Source organism: Odontomachus brunneus, unplaced genomic scaffold (assembly GCF_010583005.1).
Source record: "Odontomachus brunneus isolate Ranch 3 - 2012 unplaced genomic scaffold, Obru_v1 Obru_scaffold_078, whole genome shotgun sequence".
Classification (NCBI taxonomy): Eukaryota; Metazoa; Arthropoda; class Insecta; order Hymenoptera; family Formicidae; genus Odontomachus; species Odontomachus brunneus.
The window spans coordinates 216,375-234,595 of record NW_022639528.1 but is presented as its reverse complement, the minus strand read 5'-3'; the positions used below and the strand labels follow the sequence as shown (position 1 = coordinate 234,595).

The window sequence follows — 18,221 nt, the reverse complement described above, 5'->3', positions numbered from 1 at the left end:
CAATTTACTAATGCTGATAATATCCTGAATCTTGACGAACTATCATAGACAATGACGAGAATGGATAATTTATTTTTATCGAATTTACACTCAGAGAAGAAATATCTAAAAAATAAAACAATTACTTTTCGATGAGCATTAATAATATATAATTATTGTGAAATCTGAATTCTTTTATCTAAATAGAAGAAACAATTGCTTTCGTAAGAGAAGCTCCAGTTTTTAAAAAATGTGTATTTCCTACACATTAAAAATAAAAAAAATAAGATTTTTGAAAAATGAATACAAATAAACATGTTATTGATATCCGTCAAATAAACGTTTTTTTTCTATTTTTTAGACATTTTTCCTCTTAATGTGATAAAGTCAAACTTGATTTGAAAATCGCGTCGAATTTTTTTAATTGATCCAATGTCATATCAATAAATATTATTATACGCTGGCTTTGCGTAAAACAACTAACCTGAAGTGCGTCCAAAGCTCCTATAGGGGTGTTTGGATGATGAGGTAGAACCAAGCCGCGTTCGCCGATCGCCTGCAGGGTATAACTCGATGCCGTCAATTTGTGTGCCGTCGCGATCTGCACGAGGAGATCCATCATCGGCGTGCTGCAAACAGTCGGGTTAATGATTTCTCTTAATCCGACACCATGCACACAGAAAAATACCATTCTACAGCTAAGAAAAATGATCACTCAGTTTGCTTTCCTTCTTTTGCGCAATGGCTACACCAACCAAAAAACAACTGAAAATTTATTTGCGAGATAAAAGTTTATTTCGCAGAAATGAACTTTATGTGCTATAAATAAATCTTCAAATGTTTTCTTCTCAGTGTATCTTCAGCAGAGAGAATATCTTCTTGATAATGGTTTTCAAATATATCCATTTCAAATTTCAGAAAAGCTCATTATTATGTACTCAAGAGAAGAATTTATTCTCTTTACGAGAATATTGTAATTATATTCTTTACCGAAGAAAGAGTTAGTGCTAAACTTTATATACACTGAAAAAAAGTCTAAAAATTAACAAATACTTATTAGATAGGTACTATTAATATTATATATTTATTTAAATCAAAATTCTCTTTATTTAAACTGAGTTTAATCGAGTCTGTACTTGGTTTAGGTAAACAATACTCGATTTAAATAAAGAGAGTTTTGATTAAAGTAAATATGTTAATAATATTTATTTAATAATTATTTGTTAATTTAAAATTTTTCTCAGTGTAGTAAACACAGTAATAAGCAAACCGAATTTTCATTTTAATTCAACGTTCTTGATTGAAATGCTAAACTTACTAAGACTCAGAATGTATTCTGAATAAATCTAATACTTGTGAAGAACTCATGATAGATTTGCGGATGTATAAACCTACAAAATACTTGAAGTGACATTTATTTGAATATCACGTGTATTTTTGTGCGTGTATCAACGAATATACAACGTTCGTGTCTGTTACACAGATTTCTGACAAAATTTTTAACACTTCCTTAGAGAGAAACAAAATCCCCGCGTAAATTATTCTCAAGCCTCAATATCGTCTCTGCTTTGCAATCAAGCCGGAGAGAAATGTGCGTAAAATTACACGCTCTTCCATGTTTTACTCGCATACCACTCTTAAAAAACATAGATACTTATCTATGTTCCGTCTTCCACATGTCAAAATGATATCGCCGTCGTAAAATAATTTACTTTACGATATTCTTGCACGGAACTGGAATCCGCGTGAAAAATTTACGATTCACTAAACGTCACGAGTTCATCAAGACGCGCGAAGAAACATAAAATCAAGATTCGCTTCGCAGCAATTTGTAGGAAAAAAAAATTTGCGATTTTTTTCATTTGTATTAACAGTTGAGTGAAATGAGCGATGATCAGTGAGAGAGCGTCGTTTAATTACGACGTATGCGATCATCCGGAGCGAAGCTAATGTATTCTCGAATACAGCTTCGATATTCGGACGGGTATGGAGCCGCAGGCGAATCGTTAGAATCACGAACACGTGTTCACGGCGATGAGGTGCTAATTAGTGGACGACATGATTAGGTTTTATCAACGCTCGCAATTTAGGAGTGCTCGATTGAATGATGGCGAAGTCATCGATCAGCGTGATTCATTTGTGTGCGAGTCCAAAGACTCACATACAAAAAATGCTTATTGCATTTAAGTAACATTTAGGTGAATGTTACTTGTTTTAAATATTTCACCAGTTCACATATTCAACTATAAGTTTTAATTTCCAAGAGGTAATTCCTACACATTCGATCTCTCATTGATAACATTCAATTATCTCTATAACTTTCATATTATTTTAAAGAATTTGGTGAATCAATTTGTCAGAAGCTATAGAAGAGATGGGAAAAAATATATCGGGCATGATAGACTAGGCTGAAAATCGAATCTGGGACCTTTCAATATCCAAGTGACTACTCTATCAACTAAGCTACTTAAACCCACTTCGATATATTGTTTTATTCTTTCTTTCTTTTATTAACAGTCTTAACTATCATAAATTTATCATATACAAAAAAATGCATATTGTATTTAAGTAAATGTTACAGAAATTGCATTTAAGTAAATGTTACTTGTTTCAAGGATTTTATAACTTTATATATCCACAAATTCATCATAAATTTATCATAATCATCAATTTTTTAATATATATTCTGATAAGTTTTCTAGTCAATTTAATATTTTAATGAAGAGTATTAAACTGAAATAAAAATTTGCTTTAATTATTATACAGAGCTAAACCAACTTTTTTTCCGATAAAGTTCCATAATATTCTAAAGAAAATAAATTCTTTTTTGAGTATATAATAAAGAGCTTATCTTAAAATCTTTAAAATTTGTGATGTTTCAAATGTACATTATTCATTTTGAGACTATTATCAAAAAAATATTTACTAGAAAATAATCATTATTTAGAGAAAGGAAAGTAAACTGAGTAATCGCTTTTCTTAGCAAAGTAGAAAGCTATTTTTTTTCGTACAGATTTGTGTATCTACATTGCTGGTGCGTGAGCGTCAATACGTTTATCGTTACATTATTATAAAATAATTTTCATATCGGGAGAAATATTGTTCACGTTAAGAAACACGGTCGCGAACGCTTAATTCGGTGTACGCGATTAGAGTTGGGATATAGTAGTAAGAGAGAACGAAGTTATCATCACGAAACGAACTGTTTTCCAGATGAGGTGTTTTCTAGATCGGTCGGAAGGGTAGATTAAATCGACTTGAACGGACCCGGAGACACAAGACTTTCGTTAGGCTCGAAATGATCGAATAATTCTGAGCAGGCCTGTCGTCATAATTTAAATTTCATGTGGCGAATTAGTCTCACGCGCGCTAAGGAGCGAAGAGGCAATCGCGACGACAGAATGACGCCGTGGGGAGATAAGGAGGCAGTCATTTGGTTACACGGCACACAAACCCGATTTCAACGTACTCCACTCGCGGATCCGCGCGAATAGCTCTTTGATTAATGAACTCGCGTAATAAGCGACAAGGACTATTTGCATAGCCGATCGAGACGCAATAATTTGGAACTCCGGCTTGTAACTCGGACACTTGTGCTGTCGCGACGGTCTGGTTAACAATGATTCACGACCGCGACTGATTGCGCTGCGATTTAACGTTAAATAATAATCCTAACATCTCATTGCTCGACCATTAGTTGTTGATTGTAATTCGCGATGTTATGTAATATAATATGTATATACACGAGGAAGATATAAGCATAGATTATAACAAAATTTTTTAAAAATCTTTTATAATCTACCATATCGAATTATGAAGTTGCTATGTATTTGTTAAAAAATATTATATAAATGTCATTTTTACTGCACAATTATTGCAATTACTTGAATGCTTTTTATATCGTATATTCAATAGTTCGTCATATTTGGTATTTTCATATTGATTTATGCCACAACTTCAGTGTAATACAGCTTTCTTTGCAGAAAACATTATGAAATGAAATATAATCTTAACAAACGTGAAAATTTCACTAAGTTTCACTATAATATTTTCCCCGTGATATGATATAAAAGTGGAACAATAACTATTATCAGTTTGGATATTTTATTAAAGAAAAGAAAAACAAAAGGATCTTCAGGTCTTCAAAGCTAAGATAAAATAATATGTATATATTATTATAAAGAATATGGATATATTCAATATATATGTCTATATTTGGTTGAAGTTTTTATACTCATACTAAAAAAACCAAAACAATAAGAATGTCCATTATTAGGTACTTGCCCGAGCATTGATATACTTTTACCCCTTACTCCATCTGAAGAAACAAGAAAGCGTTACCGAAGCGATTGCTTCTGTACCTACCATTCAATTTCATTTAAATCAATTTCTTTTCCTACTTCATAGATATTCATAATATTCATAATAGATATTCATAATAATACTAGTTATATTGCCTCACCCTTGTATATAACATATATCACACATTGCATTATATAAGAGCGACGTTTTCGCGATTGCGCGACTCTCTTACCGAATTCGGAGGTATGCGATGGAATAAATGAAACGCGGCCACGAGGACGAAGGAAGGAAAGGAAGCGAGCGCGCCTTTACTTGGGGCGAACGAGCCAAGTAAGCTAATTGCAATTTTGAAACTGAAGCTGAATGTTAATTACGCATTCGCCGGCTCAGCTCGACGGGGCAATTTGACCGTGCGTCACGGTGGAGTAGCACGAAAATTACCGGTATTGTAATCGGGAGACGGCCGCGTTCATGAATCCAGAAACTAATCAATCCGACCGTTAGGATAATTTGTCGAATTGTCGATTAGACGATCTCCCTGGTCAAACGGCTCCGTCGCCGTAACGAGCCCCCCGTCAGACAACTGTTTGCCAATCGACTATTTCGGACCCGACAAACCGGTCAAATAAAATATGAACGCGGCTCGTCTGACATTTGTGAGCCAGGGGTAATTGCCGGCCATTCTACTCGCATTTGTCTCGAGCCGGGCGGTTAATGTGGAATTAAACTTTCCAAGCTAATTATGGAATACAATGTCGTTAATTATTACTCATAAACCGATTCCAAGTATAAAGATTGACGAAGATTCTAACAATGAAAAATTCGACACTATACACGGAGAGAATATTATAGTTCTTTTCTTTTTCATATAAATTCCTTTCAAACACAAAATACATCTAATTTGTATTAGTTACAAGTTAAAAAGAATACAATAGTTCAGGTAAACCAAAAGGAATTTAATATCTTATCACAAAACTTTTCCGGGCATATTTAAAGAATTAAAATATTGCAAAGCCCTGTGTCAGATGTAGGTTTACGAAACTTTACTTGTTACAAACAACTTTTTCAAAAAAAAACCCTAACACGCACCAAGACCTTTACAATTTTTATCATTTTTTATTTGACATCAGAGAGCCATTATGTTGATTTGTTTTGTTATTCTTAAACACGTACCTTCGTAACACTGTGACTCTCTGCGTGTGAACATGGTGTTCGAGAGGTAACTGTACCAGAAGCTCCATACTTCCGGCCAGCATGTCTGCCGGGGTGTCCTCGGTCACGGTAAGAACCATTCTGGATGGTCTCTCCTCTCTGCTCCTGGAACATAAATGTATGCTTTCATTAGCGCTATTATTTACTGGATAAAAGTCGATGTCTTGTGTTAAATTTTTGCACAGCGCGCAGAAAACAAAAATGTGGTTGGATTAACCAAAGATCTGGTGAAATAGGAACGAATTCCGGTTAAAGTTGTAAGAATTCTGTTCGTTAACTAAACAAAATTCCTTGTTATACAGAACTTGCTATTGTTCAAGTTGCAATTACGAGAACGAAATAATGGAAAAATTCCTCGAAGTGCACGCTTTTGTAAAATAAAAAGGGAAAAAGATACAAAAGATACAAACGTAAGCAACATTCCCTTGCCTATAAATTATGTAAGAGTATTATAGTCACGAAAACAATATTGGAATTGTAAAAATAAGACATCTTGCATAACTATAAGGATGAGTAATAGCTTCATCGACGATGTATGTGTTTACGTTTAAAGTGCTGTACGATGTCGTGCATTCTAAATTTCCATTCATTGTGCACAAAATATAAATAAATATATATATATATATATATATATATTTAACGATTTTAATATTACATTACATTTGGAAAAAAATATTAGAATTAAATTAAATCAATATTATCATCGTTATTTTGGAAGTACCCCACGAGATAAATATAAATTTGATACCTGAAATTTCTTCCGTACAACGATTGTACAGCAGTTATCTGAAATTATTTGTAAACGAAAAATATTAAAGGCATCAAGGAAAGACAACACTTTATGATTGTACCGTTTGCATGTTTCAATAATGCACAAGAGGTAAGATATGTATGTCGGCACACTTCGTGGAAGATTCGAAGATACGAACGTGACGATAATCGCCTACGACTTCCGCCAACAAACAATGAAGCTGACATGGGTCAGTTTTCGCGTCTTCGTGTCACGTATGTGGCCAATGTCAACCGTTATCGTGGTCTTATTAATATGGAAGAACCACCTTCACTATGTGACCCCCAAAACATACACTTCCATGTAAGCTTCTCATCCGAGTATTTATAACTTACAAACTTATAAATGAATTTATATTAAGAAAAAGTATCGAAAAAATAAAACAATATTTATTCGATGGCCATTAACAATATACTTATTTAACTCTAAACTTCTGTTGTTTGAATAGAATAAAAAATTGTTTTTATGAAAAATAAAAAACGATTTCAAGAAAGTGTAAATTGTCTCACTTGGGATGAAATATTTCTTTAATGGGAAATAGAATACAAAATATATCTAATTTATATGTGCTCTGTAAGTTAAAAAAATAAAAATATATTTAAGTAAATCAAGAGAAATTTAATATTTTATCTTTTTCCAGATATACCACTTTTTAGAGAATTGTAAAAGCTTATAAGAATCGTGTGTCAGATGTTGGTTTACGGAACTTTATTTATTATAAACATAATTTTCAAAAAAGAAAACCCTAACACACATCAAAGTTGTTATAGACTTACAATTTTTTTCCTTTTCAATTTGATACTAGTCTTTTTCAATATGTTATTGCACGAATAAATATGTTATTATGCACTCACTGCAAATGCTTTTTATTTTTTAGATATATCCTTCTCTCAATATACATAAATATAAGAATAAACGTGCGACAAATTTAACGCACAGAAAAATGTCAGGTGTTAAATTTATATTTGTACTTATTTCGCAGAGTACCTCCAAAATAAAGATAATAATGTTGATTTAATTTAATTCTAGTATTTTTCCTAAATGCGCAATATTAAATTCATTAAATACATATTTATTTATATTTTGCGCATTTATTTCATATTTTGCATATTTTGAATGGAAATCTGGAGTGCACGCTTTGAATGCACGCTCGTTTCAACATTTCGAAATTCTGTCTTGATATTGGCTGTTTTCCGTCTGCAGAGCGCGTCACATGCGAAACTTTCGATTTCTTGTGCCATCATTTTCTCCTTAACGTTCGTTAGGCTTCTTCATTTGCTCTTTAACGATTTTACGGTCCGCGGCTCGTAACGGATTACAATCAGTAATCGTCGTGTCGCGCACACACACACACAGATATATACACATACGCGCAGCACGCTGTTAAAACGCCTCTTGTACAAGGAAGCAATTCCTTCGTTTAATTATTATTATTAGATTATACTTAACTTTCGCCTATCGTAAAAGAAAGCGCGATCTTGTCGTGGCGATTATCCTGATTTGGAATTTCGTTATCTAGCCGAGTCTCGTGCAGTCTCGTAGCTTTGTGCTTTTGTTCTTGTCGCGATGCTATTGACTTAACGTTGGCGTGTGCAATTTTTATTCTCGCGATTTCTCGATAACGGCAAATCAAAGGATCGGAGGATCATCTCGGGCTCTTCCCGGAAACTTTATCGAGAGAAAGCCGTTAGCGCGGATGGAGTAATGCATGCAATAATGTTTTATCGCGAGAATAATCGTGCATATCCAAATTGCGAACGTACGGCTGCGCTTTAGGAATGGTGCCACCCGTTACATAATTCGGCGTGCATATTCATACACAACGGCGTGTGGTGGTTCTCTCTTATGTAATTCCGAGAGTCTCTCGTGTATATTTACAAATGGCAAGTGCACGTAAGGATCAGCAACCGGTGTCGTTAATTACACCCACTTCTTCGCAAACCGACGCAAACTACTCTCCTATGTACAGGGTGTTCCGGAGAGCACGCGCCTGCCTTCTCATTGAATTTGAATGAAACTTCGTTTCGTGGAAATGAATGAATTTCATTTCATTTAAAATTGATCAACTTTTTAACTGATCTAGAGACATGTTAATTATATTCTTTGTGGAAAATAATAAAAATAAAGTGTTAAATTAAAATGATAAAATTAAATTAAATTATAAATAAAAAATATAAAAGATTGTACTAAAATTAAATTTAGTTAAAATCAAATTTTTAAAAAATTTTATTAAACTTTGTCCTCATGGAATTAAACCTCATCTTATTTAAAATTAATTAATTTTTTCAACTAATCCAGAAATATGTTAATCATATTCTTTGCGGAAAATAATTAAAATAAAATGTTAAAAATTAAAATGTAAAAACTAAATGAAATTAAATTATAAATCGAAAATTAAATTATATTAAAATTAGTGTTAAAATCTTCAAAAAATTAAATTTGAATGAGACTTCGTCATATACAATTAAACTTCATCTCATTTAAAATTAATAAATTGTTTTGAGTGATCTAGAAATATGTTAACCATATTCTTTGTGGAAAATAAATTAAAGTAAAATGTAAGAAATAAATTAAATTAAATTATGAGTCGAAAATTAAATTGTATTAAAATTAAATTGAATTATATATATATAATCGAAAAACGCATTGATGCGGCATTTGAATTAAACGATGTGAAATTCAGTATTTAATTTTCTTTCTCGTTCCTATTAAAACAAGGTTCAAGTTCAAACAATAAAGTTGCAGTTCACGGATAAGAACGTAGAGTGGCCTCTAATGGTTTGAAACGAGGCACAACGCTCACGAAAGGCTCTCTTCGCCAAAGGAAGCATTGCGAACGATTCGCGAATGACGTGGCACATTTTAACACAGGTTAATGCATGCAGATATCGTACATGAGTAGCTTTCTCCTGTTGTTTCGAGTCGTGTACGTCGATTCGTTCATTCGAAGGACAGCGTAATCGTTGTACGTCGGGCGGGCGAACGGACGATTGTCGTTACATAAACTTGCCATCTACGAGGAACAATGAAAAACTCTTACAGCACTCGAGACCCTCGATAATGTCATCCTGATAATTCACCACGTTATCACCGTATCGCCGTCGCTATTCTGTCTCGAGATACCACCGGTAAGACTACCTTCGAAACGAATCAAGGCAAATATAAGCATCCCCCCCTCTCTCTCTCTCTCTGTTATGTTTAATTTCTATAAAACAAAACCCGTTAATCATATTTCCAATATTGTGAGTGAAAATTTAATTCTCAGATTAAATCTCTCGACAATAATACACCGAGAAAAAAATTTACTAAATTTCAAAAAACGTTTGTTTGGATAGTACTGTGAAGATATTTATTTAAATCAAGTAATAATTTTCTAAAATTAAATAAAGAAGTTTTAAATATAGATTTGTTTCTTTAATTTTAGAAAATAATTACTTAATTTAAACAAATATCTTCAGTCTATCCAAATATCTATCAGTATTATCCAAACAAACGTTTTTAAAATTAAAAAAATTTTTTCTCAGTATACGAGCCAAAACCCAAGTTGAAATTTTAGCTTTCCTTTGACCAACATTTTCTAATATTAGTATTTTTGAAGGATTAGAATATACTCTGTTCGAAGAGATATTTAGTATCTCTAAATCGTACTTTATAAAACGCACAAAATGTATAATTTGCAGAGTATAAAAAGGATTTTTCGGCAAAGTTAAGGTTTAAAAGAATGGAATGAAGTTGATACTTCAAAGTATCAAAATGGGCATTAAAAGGAATATTTTGAAGAGAGATAGAGAGAGAGAGAGAGGGGGGTGAAAGTAAGAGATCAAAATTTCACCATTATTCTAAGATTGAAAACTAAGATAGGAAAATTATATTGTTTAAATATAACAGAATATAAGAGAGAGGGAGAGAGAGAGAGACTCGAATAAAGAGTAAGATAAAGTAAAGGCATTTAGAAAACAAAATCGCGCAAAAACGTTTCTTTGCAACGAAGTCTTAACGGCGTCCTCCAGTCGTGGCATTTCCTGTGAGCGAGATAATCGGCGCTCTAATTATTTCCCCGGTGCACTCTATAAAAACTCTGAGTAGGACGTAAAATCGATAATTGTATTAATTGGCACTTCCCGATTCTACGTCTACGTCCATCGCTTCTTCTGATAAGAAGGACGGGAAGGAAGAGGAAAGAAAAGGAAGGAAGAGGAACGACAGAGGGGGATGCAGTCAGGACGAGCAGGTGGCCGTGTGCTAAAGTAAACGTACGAGTTTCTTGCTCGGTTAGCCGCAAGCTCAAGGTTGCACACAGCCGTGAAGGAAATCCACGGCGAAGTCGTCCGCAAGACTATCTTCGCTTATTTACTCTCGTACGCCCGTATCAACCTGAGGGAGTGGACTTAATGGCGATCTTAATGAACCGATAAATGGGAACGAGCGCATGCGGCTTATCTTCCCGAGGGAAACACGCTCGCGCCGGGATTCTTTCTTTAAAAAATCGCGCGCAGATTTTTGCGAGGAACTAGACACCGCCTAAGCGTCTTTTATATGAGACAGAAAAATTCTGTTTTCTGGATAATCAAAAATGAACATCTAGGAGAAAATGCAAAAAATCGTTTTTGTTTGAAATACTAATCTTACTAGAGTTCAGAATGTATTTTGAACAAATTTAATTTATTTAATTATTTAATTATTCTTTATTTATTATTTAATTTATTCTTATGATGAAAAACTCGTGATAAATTTCTGAATATATAAGTTTATAAAACATCTGAGATAAGGAATATTTATTTAAACGCAGTATACATTTTTCTGTATGTAGATACAGAAAATGTGTCTTTTTTTTACGAAATTCTCGCAGTAAGTTTAGGTATTAAAAGGGAAATAGGAAGTCCTTGTTGGCTATCCAAAAAATACTGAGTCAGTGTTGTTTATTTAGTTTGTAAGAATCATGAATCCTCCGAAATTGGGTAATCTCATTTTCTACTTTATTTGACTAACACGACTGAAGTTTTACACCAACTTGACAAATTATTCGCGTTTTTATCATCGCTGAAAATCCATCATCTTTGCAGTTAGCGAGAGATGTCTTGCTAAACATACGTTGTATTAGTAATTTTTCGCAAAATACGAAGAAATGAAATTTTCGAAACTGCACGTGTACAGGAAAGCGCTGAAGAGCCTCTTTCTGGAGCCTGAATATCATGAGAATACCCGCGAAGTATGAGAATCAAGAGCGCTGGTCGCGATTGTCGGAGAACGTTCTATGCGGAGAGAAACGGGAAACGGCATCGCGCTTCTCGTCGTCCGCCGGGGATTTCACGCGCGACCCAGCGAAGCAACGAACCTAAACGCAATAACAGGCGACGTAACAGCGTGCCGCGCCTTCGCCCGGAGACGATAACACGGCTGGCCACGTAGAGGATATAATCGGTAATCGCGGCATCCCTCCCGACTCGTCAATTACCTTTCCTCGCCCGTGTGGAAAAACCGCGAAAAACGGCCGTTACACCTAGAGCAGCACGCGAGGCGCGGGCAGCTCGAAGAAACGATTTCGACGAAGGATGAGAGCAGAAAAGACGCGGTTATCGATGACCAGCACGATCGATAAAGAACGGACAACTAGAGCTCGCCGTTCGTAAAGTTTCTCTACCGGGTGTCCGAGAGAAGTCTCTACTTTAGCCTCGGTGACAGATCGTTTTTGAACAATCTGGATTCGATTTTTTTTTATCAAACATTTGCTCCTCAATTCCGTTATCTAATTCTACCTTTGTAAACTACATTATATTTCTACGACATAATTTTACTTGATTTCCTTTATCTGTACTATAAAAGACTCACAGAATTAATCCTTTTAAATGGTACACCCGGAAAAATTTCGTGGTAAAATATTAGGTTAAATTATCACTGAAGAAGTTAAGCATTTGAAGTATAATTACATGATACAATTTTATTATTTATTCTTCAAGAGCATTCTCGAAATTTTAATTCCTTGAAATTTTAAAAAATCCTTGAAAAAAAATTCCTTGAAATTTTAAAAAATATTTAAAATAAAATAATATTATAGCAGAGTAGTTCATTTCGGACATCTATCTAAAGGAAAATCGACTCTAATATCTATCGATAAAATCGGGAGAATTAGCAACTTTCTCACTCACCGAGAACATGGACATAAAAGATAAAATCTGAAAAAATATAAAAAGAGAAATTCATGAGACACATTAATCCCGAAATAAATAAATAAATGAGACACATTAATCCCGAAATAAATAATTGAGGAAAGGAATTTTCCCAATTTCTTGTTTTTTAACAAGACGAGGATGAGATGTAAAATCCTAAGTACATCGTAAACACGTCATGCACGAGCGAGTGTAATGACGGGAATAAAATTTCGAGATATATCGTAAATGCATCCGCGGAAACGTATGGCACAATGGCATCGATAAAGCGTTTATTACGTTCGCGAGCCGAAGATGTGGGGCGTGTTACTGCCGTTAATCATGCTTGAAAACATGCGCGAAGCGCTTCCCAACTGCCTTGCTTTATCTAAACTTGAGAGCGGCTCTGCTTACGACTAACGACGGAGTAGGGCAAACTAACATACCGTGACGCAAAGGCTCTATCGTATGAGACAAAAAAATATATGCTAATCACCTGACTGAACATCCCGAGCGGAGCTGGAGATCGATTTTTCCTCTCCACAGCGAAAGCACGCAACCGAAGATCTCTTTTTACGGAAATACGCTAATGGCAATACACTAATGGTGATATTATGAATTCTTTCGAGATGCGTCAGATATTATAATTATATTCTCTAATGACATCTATTTTCCGCAAATCGAATGGTAACACCACATACATAGAAAAATATAATTCTCTATTGCTAAGAGAAGAGTCATTACTCAGTTTATTTTCCTCCTTTCAAATAATGGTTATCCAGACAGTACAAATGTCCAAAATCGAGTCATAAGAAGCTTTTAGGACGTCTTTAAGACATCTTAAAGACAATACCTTATAAACTTGTCTTAAAGATATCTTAAAGATGTTTTAAAGACGGCTTATGACCCGATTTTGGACATTGTGCTGTCTAGGTATCTTCAACATATTTCCTTGATAATATTTTCTTGATTCTTGAAAGTCTTAAAATGTGCTCATTACAAATTAGGGAAAAGCTCCTTATCATGCGTTCAAAAAAGAAGGATTTATTCTTTTTACTAGAACATTATATAGAACTTTATCGAGGAAAAAGTTGATTTAACGCTATATAGTAAGCAAACCGAATTTTTATTTTAATATTCCCGATTAAAATATTAAACTCACTAGGATTCAGAACGTTCCTTGAATAAATTTGACATAAGTGATAATGAACTCATAATAGATTTGCGAATATTTAAACTTATGTGATACTTGAAACATTTATTTGAATGCAATATATACACAAGAACATTCTTGTTTGGAAAATATCTTTATTTTTGAATCTTAAAATAAAATTATACAGAGTTAAACGAAAATAAGTTACTTGTATCAGTATATTTTATGCATGTGATTCAATAAAGAAAAATATATTCTTATATTATTCAAAAGTCACTTTCATGAATGAAAAGCACAAAATTGGATTGAGGATATATAATATTTTTAAATGTGTGTATTCCTCAGGTTTCTCTATCTATTTGAAACTAATACACTCAAATTAATAATTATTGTTTCATATATAAAACAATCATTATTTCATATGTAAGTAACGATACATAGTTTTATTAGAAGAATTTTATTGTCTTGAATTTAAGTAATTACTTGCTAAATTAAAATGTATTGATGTAAAGTAATGCAAGTTGATGCAAGTAATTACTTGCTGAATATAAAATGTATTGATGCAACTTTGTTTAATGCTATGTAATCTCAGTTGAAAACTGACATGTCAAAAATAAAGATATTTTGCACAAGAATATCCTTTTTCCTTGTAACTTTTTCCCTGTGTATCTTTCTGTGTACATTCATTTATACGAAAATTTCATACGTCCAGACACCTTCCACGCATCACGCTTTCGTCCTCGATGTTATCATCTTTTTCCAATTTGCATGGCGAATTAGTTTCTCAAAAACTCGTCGCGAACTCGCGAGTTTGCACGGACAAGAGTTTGCTGAAGTTTTTGCGTGCGAATTAAACGAGCGCTGTAAAATACTCGCAAAGACGATGAGAGAAAGAGAAAGAGAGAGAGAGACAGAATATTTCAATGCGAGCGAGTGAGTAAAGGTAAAGATCGCGCCGTCGTAAAGATTTTTTGCCGCAGGAAGGCCGGGAGACAGGAGGCGACGCGACAATGTTAGCGAAACTTTTATGCGAGACGTGAATATTACGTTTGACATCACAGAGGAATGTAACGAGACAGCTCGAGAGCTTTGAGAATACGAAACCTGTTTTAATTTACACTTATCCGCCCATCGCGAACGAACGGGGCGACATCGGCTATGAAATCTGCATTGACAAACTGTCCGTTATTGAGATCTCCTTTGAGGAGATTCGCGAGGAGCACCGCGAGGAGTTTATCTCAAGCTCTCATTTGGGGGTCCGAAATATCTGACAAATCTTTTGCTTCGAACTGTTTATTTTTCCCCGATACAAAGTCGAAAATATCACGTCGGATCGCAGAGCGCTGTTAATTACAATTAAAACTACCCGCAAACACGTAATTTCCGAAGAAAACGCGGGGTCTTGCCGTCATCAAAATACCGACATAGCGATTTTGCAATTCGACCGGCGAAACCGATTAATCCTGCACGTTCCCGTGTTCTCCCCTCCGCAAAAAGAGGAGATACCTCTCCCGTAGCTTACCGGAGTGTCTTTGCGGAAAAAAAGAGTCAGCGGCCGCGAGAGAGCTGGAGCTGGACAGTAAGAGAGCCCGGACAAACTGGTTTACACGACGTACGCGCTCGATGCGCCCAGGGCTTAAATAATTACGCGCGCATTCGCTCGTAATTATTATTCTCCCTCATTATTCGTCCCGTTATGCCGTAAAAACCGCGAGATGACCGTGACTAACTTTGCGTGACAGTCTCTCGCTCGCGGTGAGACGAGTCGTTTCTTCTCGACCAGCACGCCGAATTAAAAGGAGGAAGCGGCGGCGACTGTTCTGCGCGCAAAATTCGATTCCGCGGATCTGGCGGCGAACGATGCCCACGTTGACGAATCTTTTTTGTTCAAAAAGGATGCAAAACGAGGAGTACAAGATGTTCTTATCGAAAGACTATTTCTCTTCTATCGAAGTGAATCCTTTTTAATCGAAAATCTACTATATATTATCCTGACTTTCTCTTTCCTTTTGAATCAATATGTTTGCTTAAAGTAGAATGCCTTCTCACTAGAAGAATTTTCTATTGCAGAAATCTTGTACCGAGCAAATATTTACAACTGACAGCACGGAACGTCAATTTTTAAATTTTTTATCACATATTAAGTAATGCTCCAATTCATTTTTCATGGCCGTAAAATCGATTCTCCAAACGCAATTAATTACACTTGGCACATAATTGAATAAGATGCGACAGGATCACAGTGCCAATCACTGGTTACCGTCACGGCACTCGACATGTTAATTTACGCAAAAGACACAGCTTTACATAACATAATTTCACATAACGCGTGACATGTATGAGCAATCACGAATCAATGAAATAAGGTAACAGACATACTGCGGATAATTCATAACCGATGGTTATGGATTATCACAAATATCATAAGTCATAATATATTAATACGCGTACATTATTACATCACGCAAGTCGCATCTATTTGCGGTATCTCTGGTATATTCGAACGTCAATTGTGAGCCTTGAAGAAATCGATGAAAATCAGCGCGACAGCACTGCAAGTTCAAGTGTGTTACTTTTAAACGCACAAGCGTGTAATTTGGCTGGGACTTTTTACACACGTTTTTTGTGGCTTTAAACCATTGAGTCATTTCGCGCGTTTAAGACGTGTAAGTTGCAATTTAATGCGTTCAACCTTCTACTGCCCAAATTAATTTTTCATGTTTAAAAAATTTTCCATATATGTTTAAAACTAAAGTACGTAACATATATAAAATGAAATTTTACTTTCCTAATTTTTTATTTTCCCAAAATAGATTTGTGAGATTTGTGACTCTGAGGTCACGTTGGGCAGTTACTATCGCCGCTAACATACTAAAAAAGGCAGTCATATTGTTACTTTCACGTCACATCGGTCAAGACAGGAACAACATTCATATTGAAGATAAATAATGATAAAACTGGATTGTGACTTCAGAATCACAGTAGAGAGTTAAACGTGTTAAATTATAGTGTTATAATTTACACGTCTTAAACGTGTTAAAAGACGTGACTGACAAGACACAAAGAGACAAAGCAAAAAGAGACTCTCAGCCGAAAAAACACACCTGGATTTGCAGTGAGTTCAAGGCGTTGGGCAAGGCGGACGGGCGCGAATTTATCGCTCCGTTCGTCGCAGCCACGATAACGATAACATTTCGCGAAGGCGGTCGATACGCTTCGCCAGGAGGCTCCTCGAGCAGGTGCACACGGGGTCAACGGAATGCGTCGGAATTTAGGAAGGCCGCACAGAGCCCGGAGCTGTGGAACACGCGCTCGTCCTTCTATCGCGCTTCTCGTTCTACTTGCGAGCGACGCGACAGGACGCGCTTTTCGTCGCGGACTGCGACGCCGATGGCGATGAAAATATCAGGCGCCGAAGAAGAAGTTCAGAATGCACTTCCTTTCTCCGATCGCTCCCGAATTTTCCCGCGCGACGTTGTTAGGTTTCGCCAACTTTCTCGCGCCGCATCCGTTCCTTCGCGTTCTTTCGTGTTCTTCGCGCGCGCGTCACGTTTTAATAGAAACTGGATCAAGCGCTTTTTCGCCCAGGTCGTTATTGTCCGCGAACGGCATTCACATTATTGTTACGATTCTCACGGGCATAGCAGACTCTTTTCACGGATCGCGCCGACAGATCGCAACAAGTGCGCAAGCCAGACCGGTCTAGCAAGAAACGTCGCGGCGTGCATATATGTCCCAATATCTCTCCAACTAAAAAAAATGTTCTCACTTGATCTGGAACCTTGATGTTTTGATAGGAGGAAAATTAAATATTTAATTTCGCGGCTTTCGCATGAACGAAATATTGACAAAGCGTATATTTTTTTTAAAGGAGCAAAGCTCGGGATGATCATGCTTTCTCAGCGTCATATTCGAGATTTCACGTTTCTTTAAAAAAACTTTCTTAAAAAACTTAATAAACTTATTATCTCGCGCGTAAAAATGCGGTTGTCGTCGTTCTCGCGTATCAACCGCATTTTTCGAAAGCGGGCTTGCTGCCGCCGCTGGTGATATTCTAGAACGCAAATGTTTAATGTCGAACGGCTCGAACACCGATATGAATAGTACGAGACTTTGCGGTCTCCAAATGGACCCCTAACCGCGCCAGGATCGTCGTGTTTTCCTCGCGAACAGTAACGTCGAATGTGGGCTAATGGTTGAAAGAAACTGTCGAAGTGGGACTTCGGATTAGATTCACCGTTAAGAAACGATGAACACGGTGAAAGACTAGTTTCGCGATTTTACGACATTTTCGGAGCGCGATGTCGAAGAGAGAGAGAGTGTGAGAGAAAGAAGAGAGAGAGAGAGAGAGGGAGAGAGAGAAAGAAAAAGAAATATCAGTTTAGCGTATTATTCACTTGATGCGAAAATCGCGCCAAGTGTGGCAACGTTGAAGTCGAGAAGGTGATTTTTTCAAGGCGTTATCTTCATGAAGTTTATCGCTTCAAACAATACGATGAGACACAATATATTAATACAGGGTGTTCGGAAAGTATCGGGACGCCCGAATATCAGGAAAAATATAAGTTTTACAAAAAAATGTTTCAGACAAAAGTTGTGGCGTTTAAAAAGATGTATTTACTGATCACATCAGTTTGAC

At 35.7% G+C, this 18,221-nt stretch overlaps 1 protein-coding gene across 5 annotated transcripts in view; it reads right to left on the bottom strand.

Moving 5' to 3' along the window:
* LOC116847463 (cordon-bleu protein-like 1) overlaps window positions 1-18,221 on the bottom strand; it is a 132,548-nt gene that overhangs the window by 23,045 nt on the left and 91,282 nt on the right. For all 5 annotated transcript variants that reach the window (XM_032822484.1, XM_032822488.1, XM_032822485.1 and 2 more), the window contains 2 exons: window positions 5,455-5,598; window positions 464-608 (listed from right to left, as the gene is read on the bottom strand). In XM_032822484.1, the coding sequence (XP_032678375.1) occupies window positions 464-608; window positions 5,455-5,598 (289 nt within the window). The remainder of the gene's footprint in view (window positions 1-463; window positions 609-5,454; window positions 5,599-18,221) is intronic.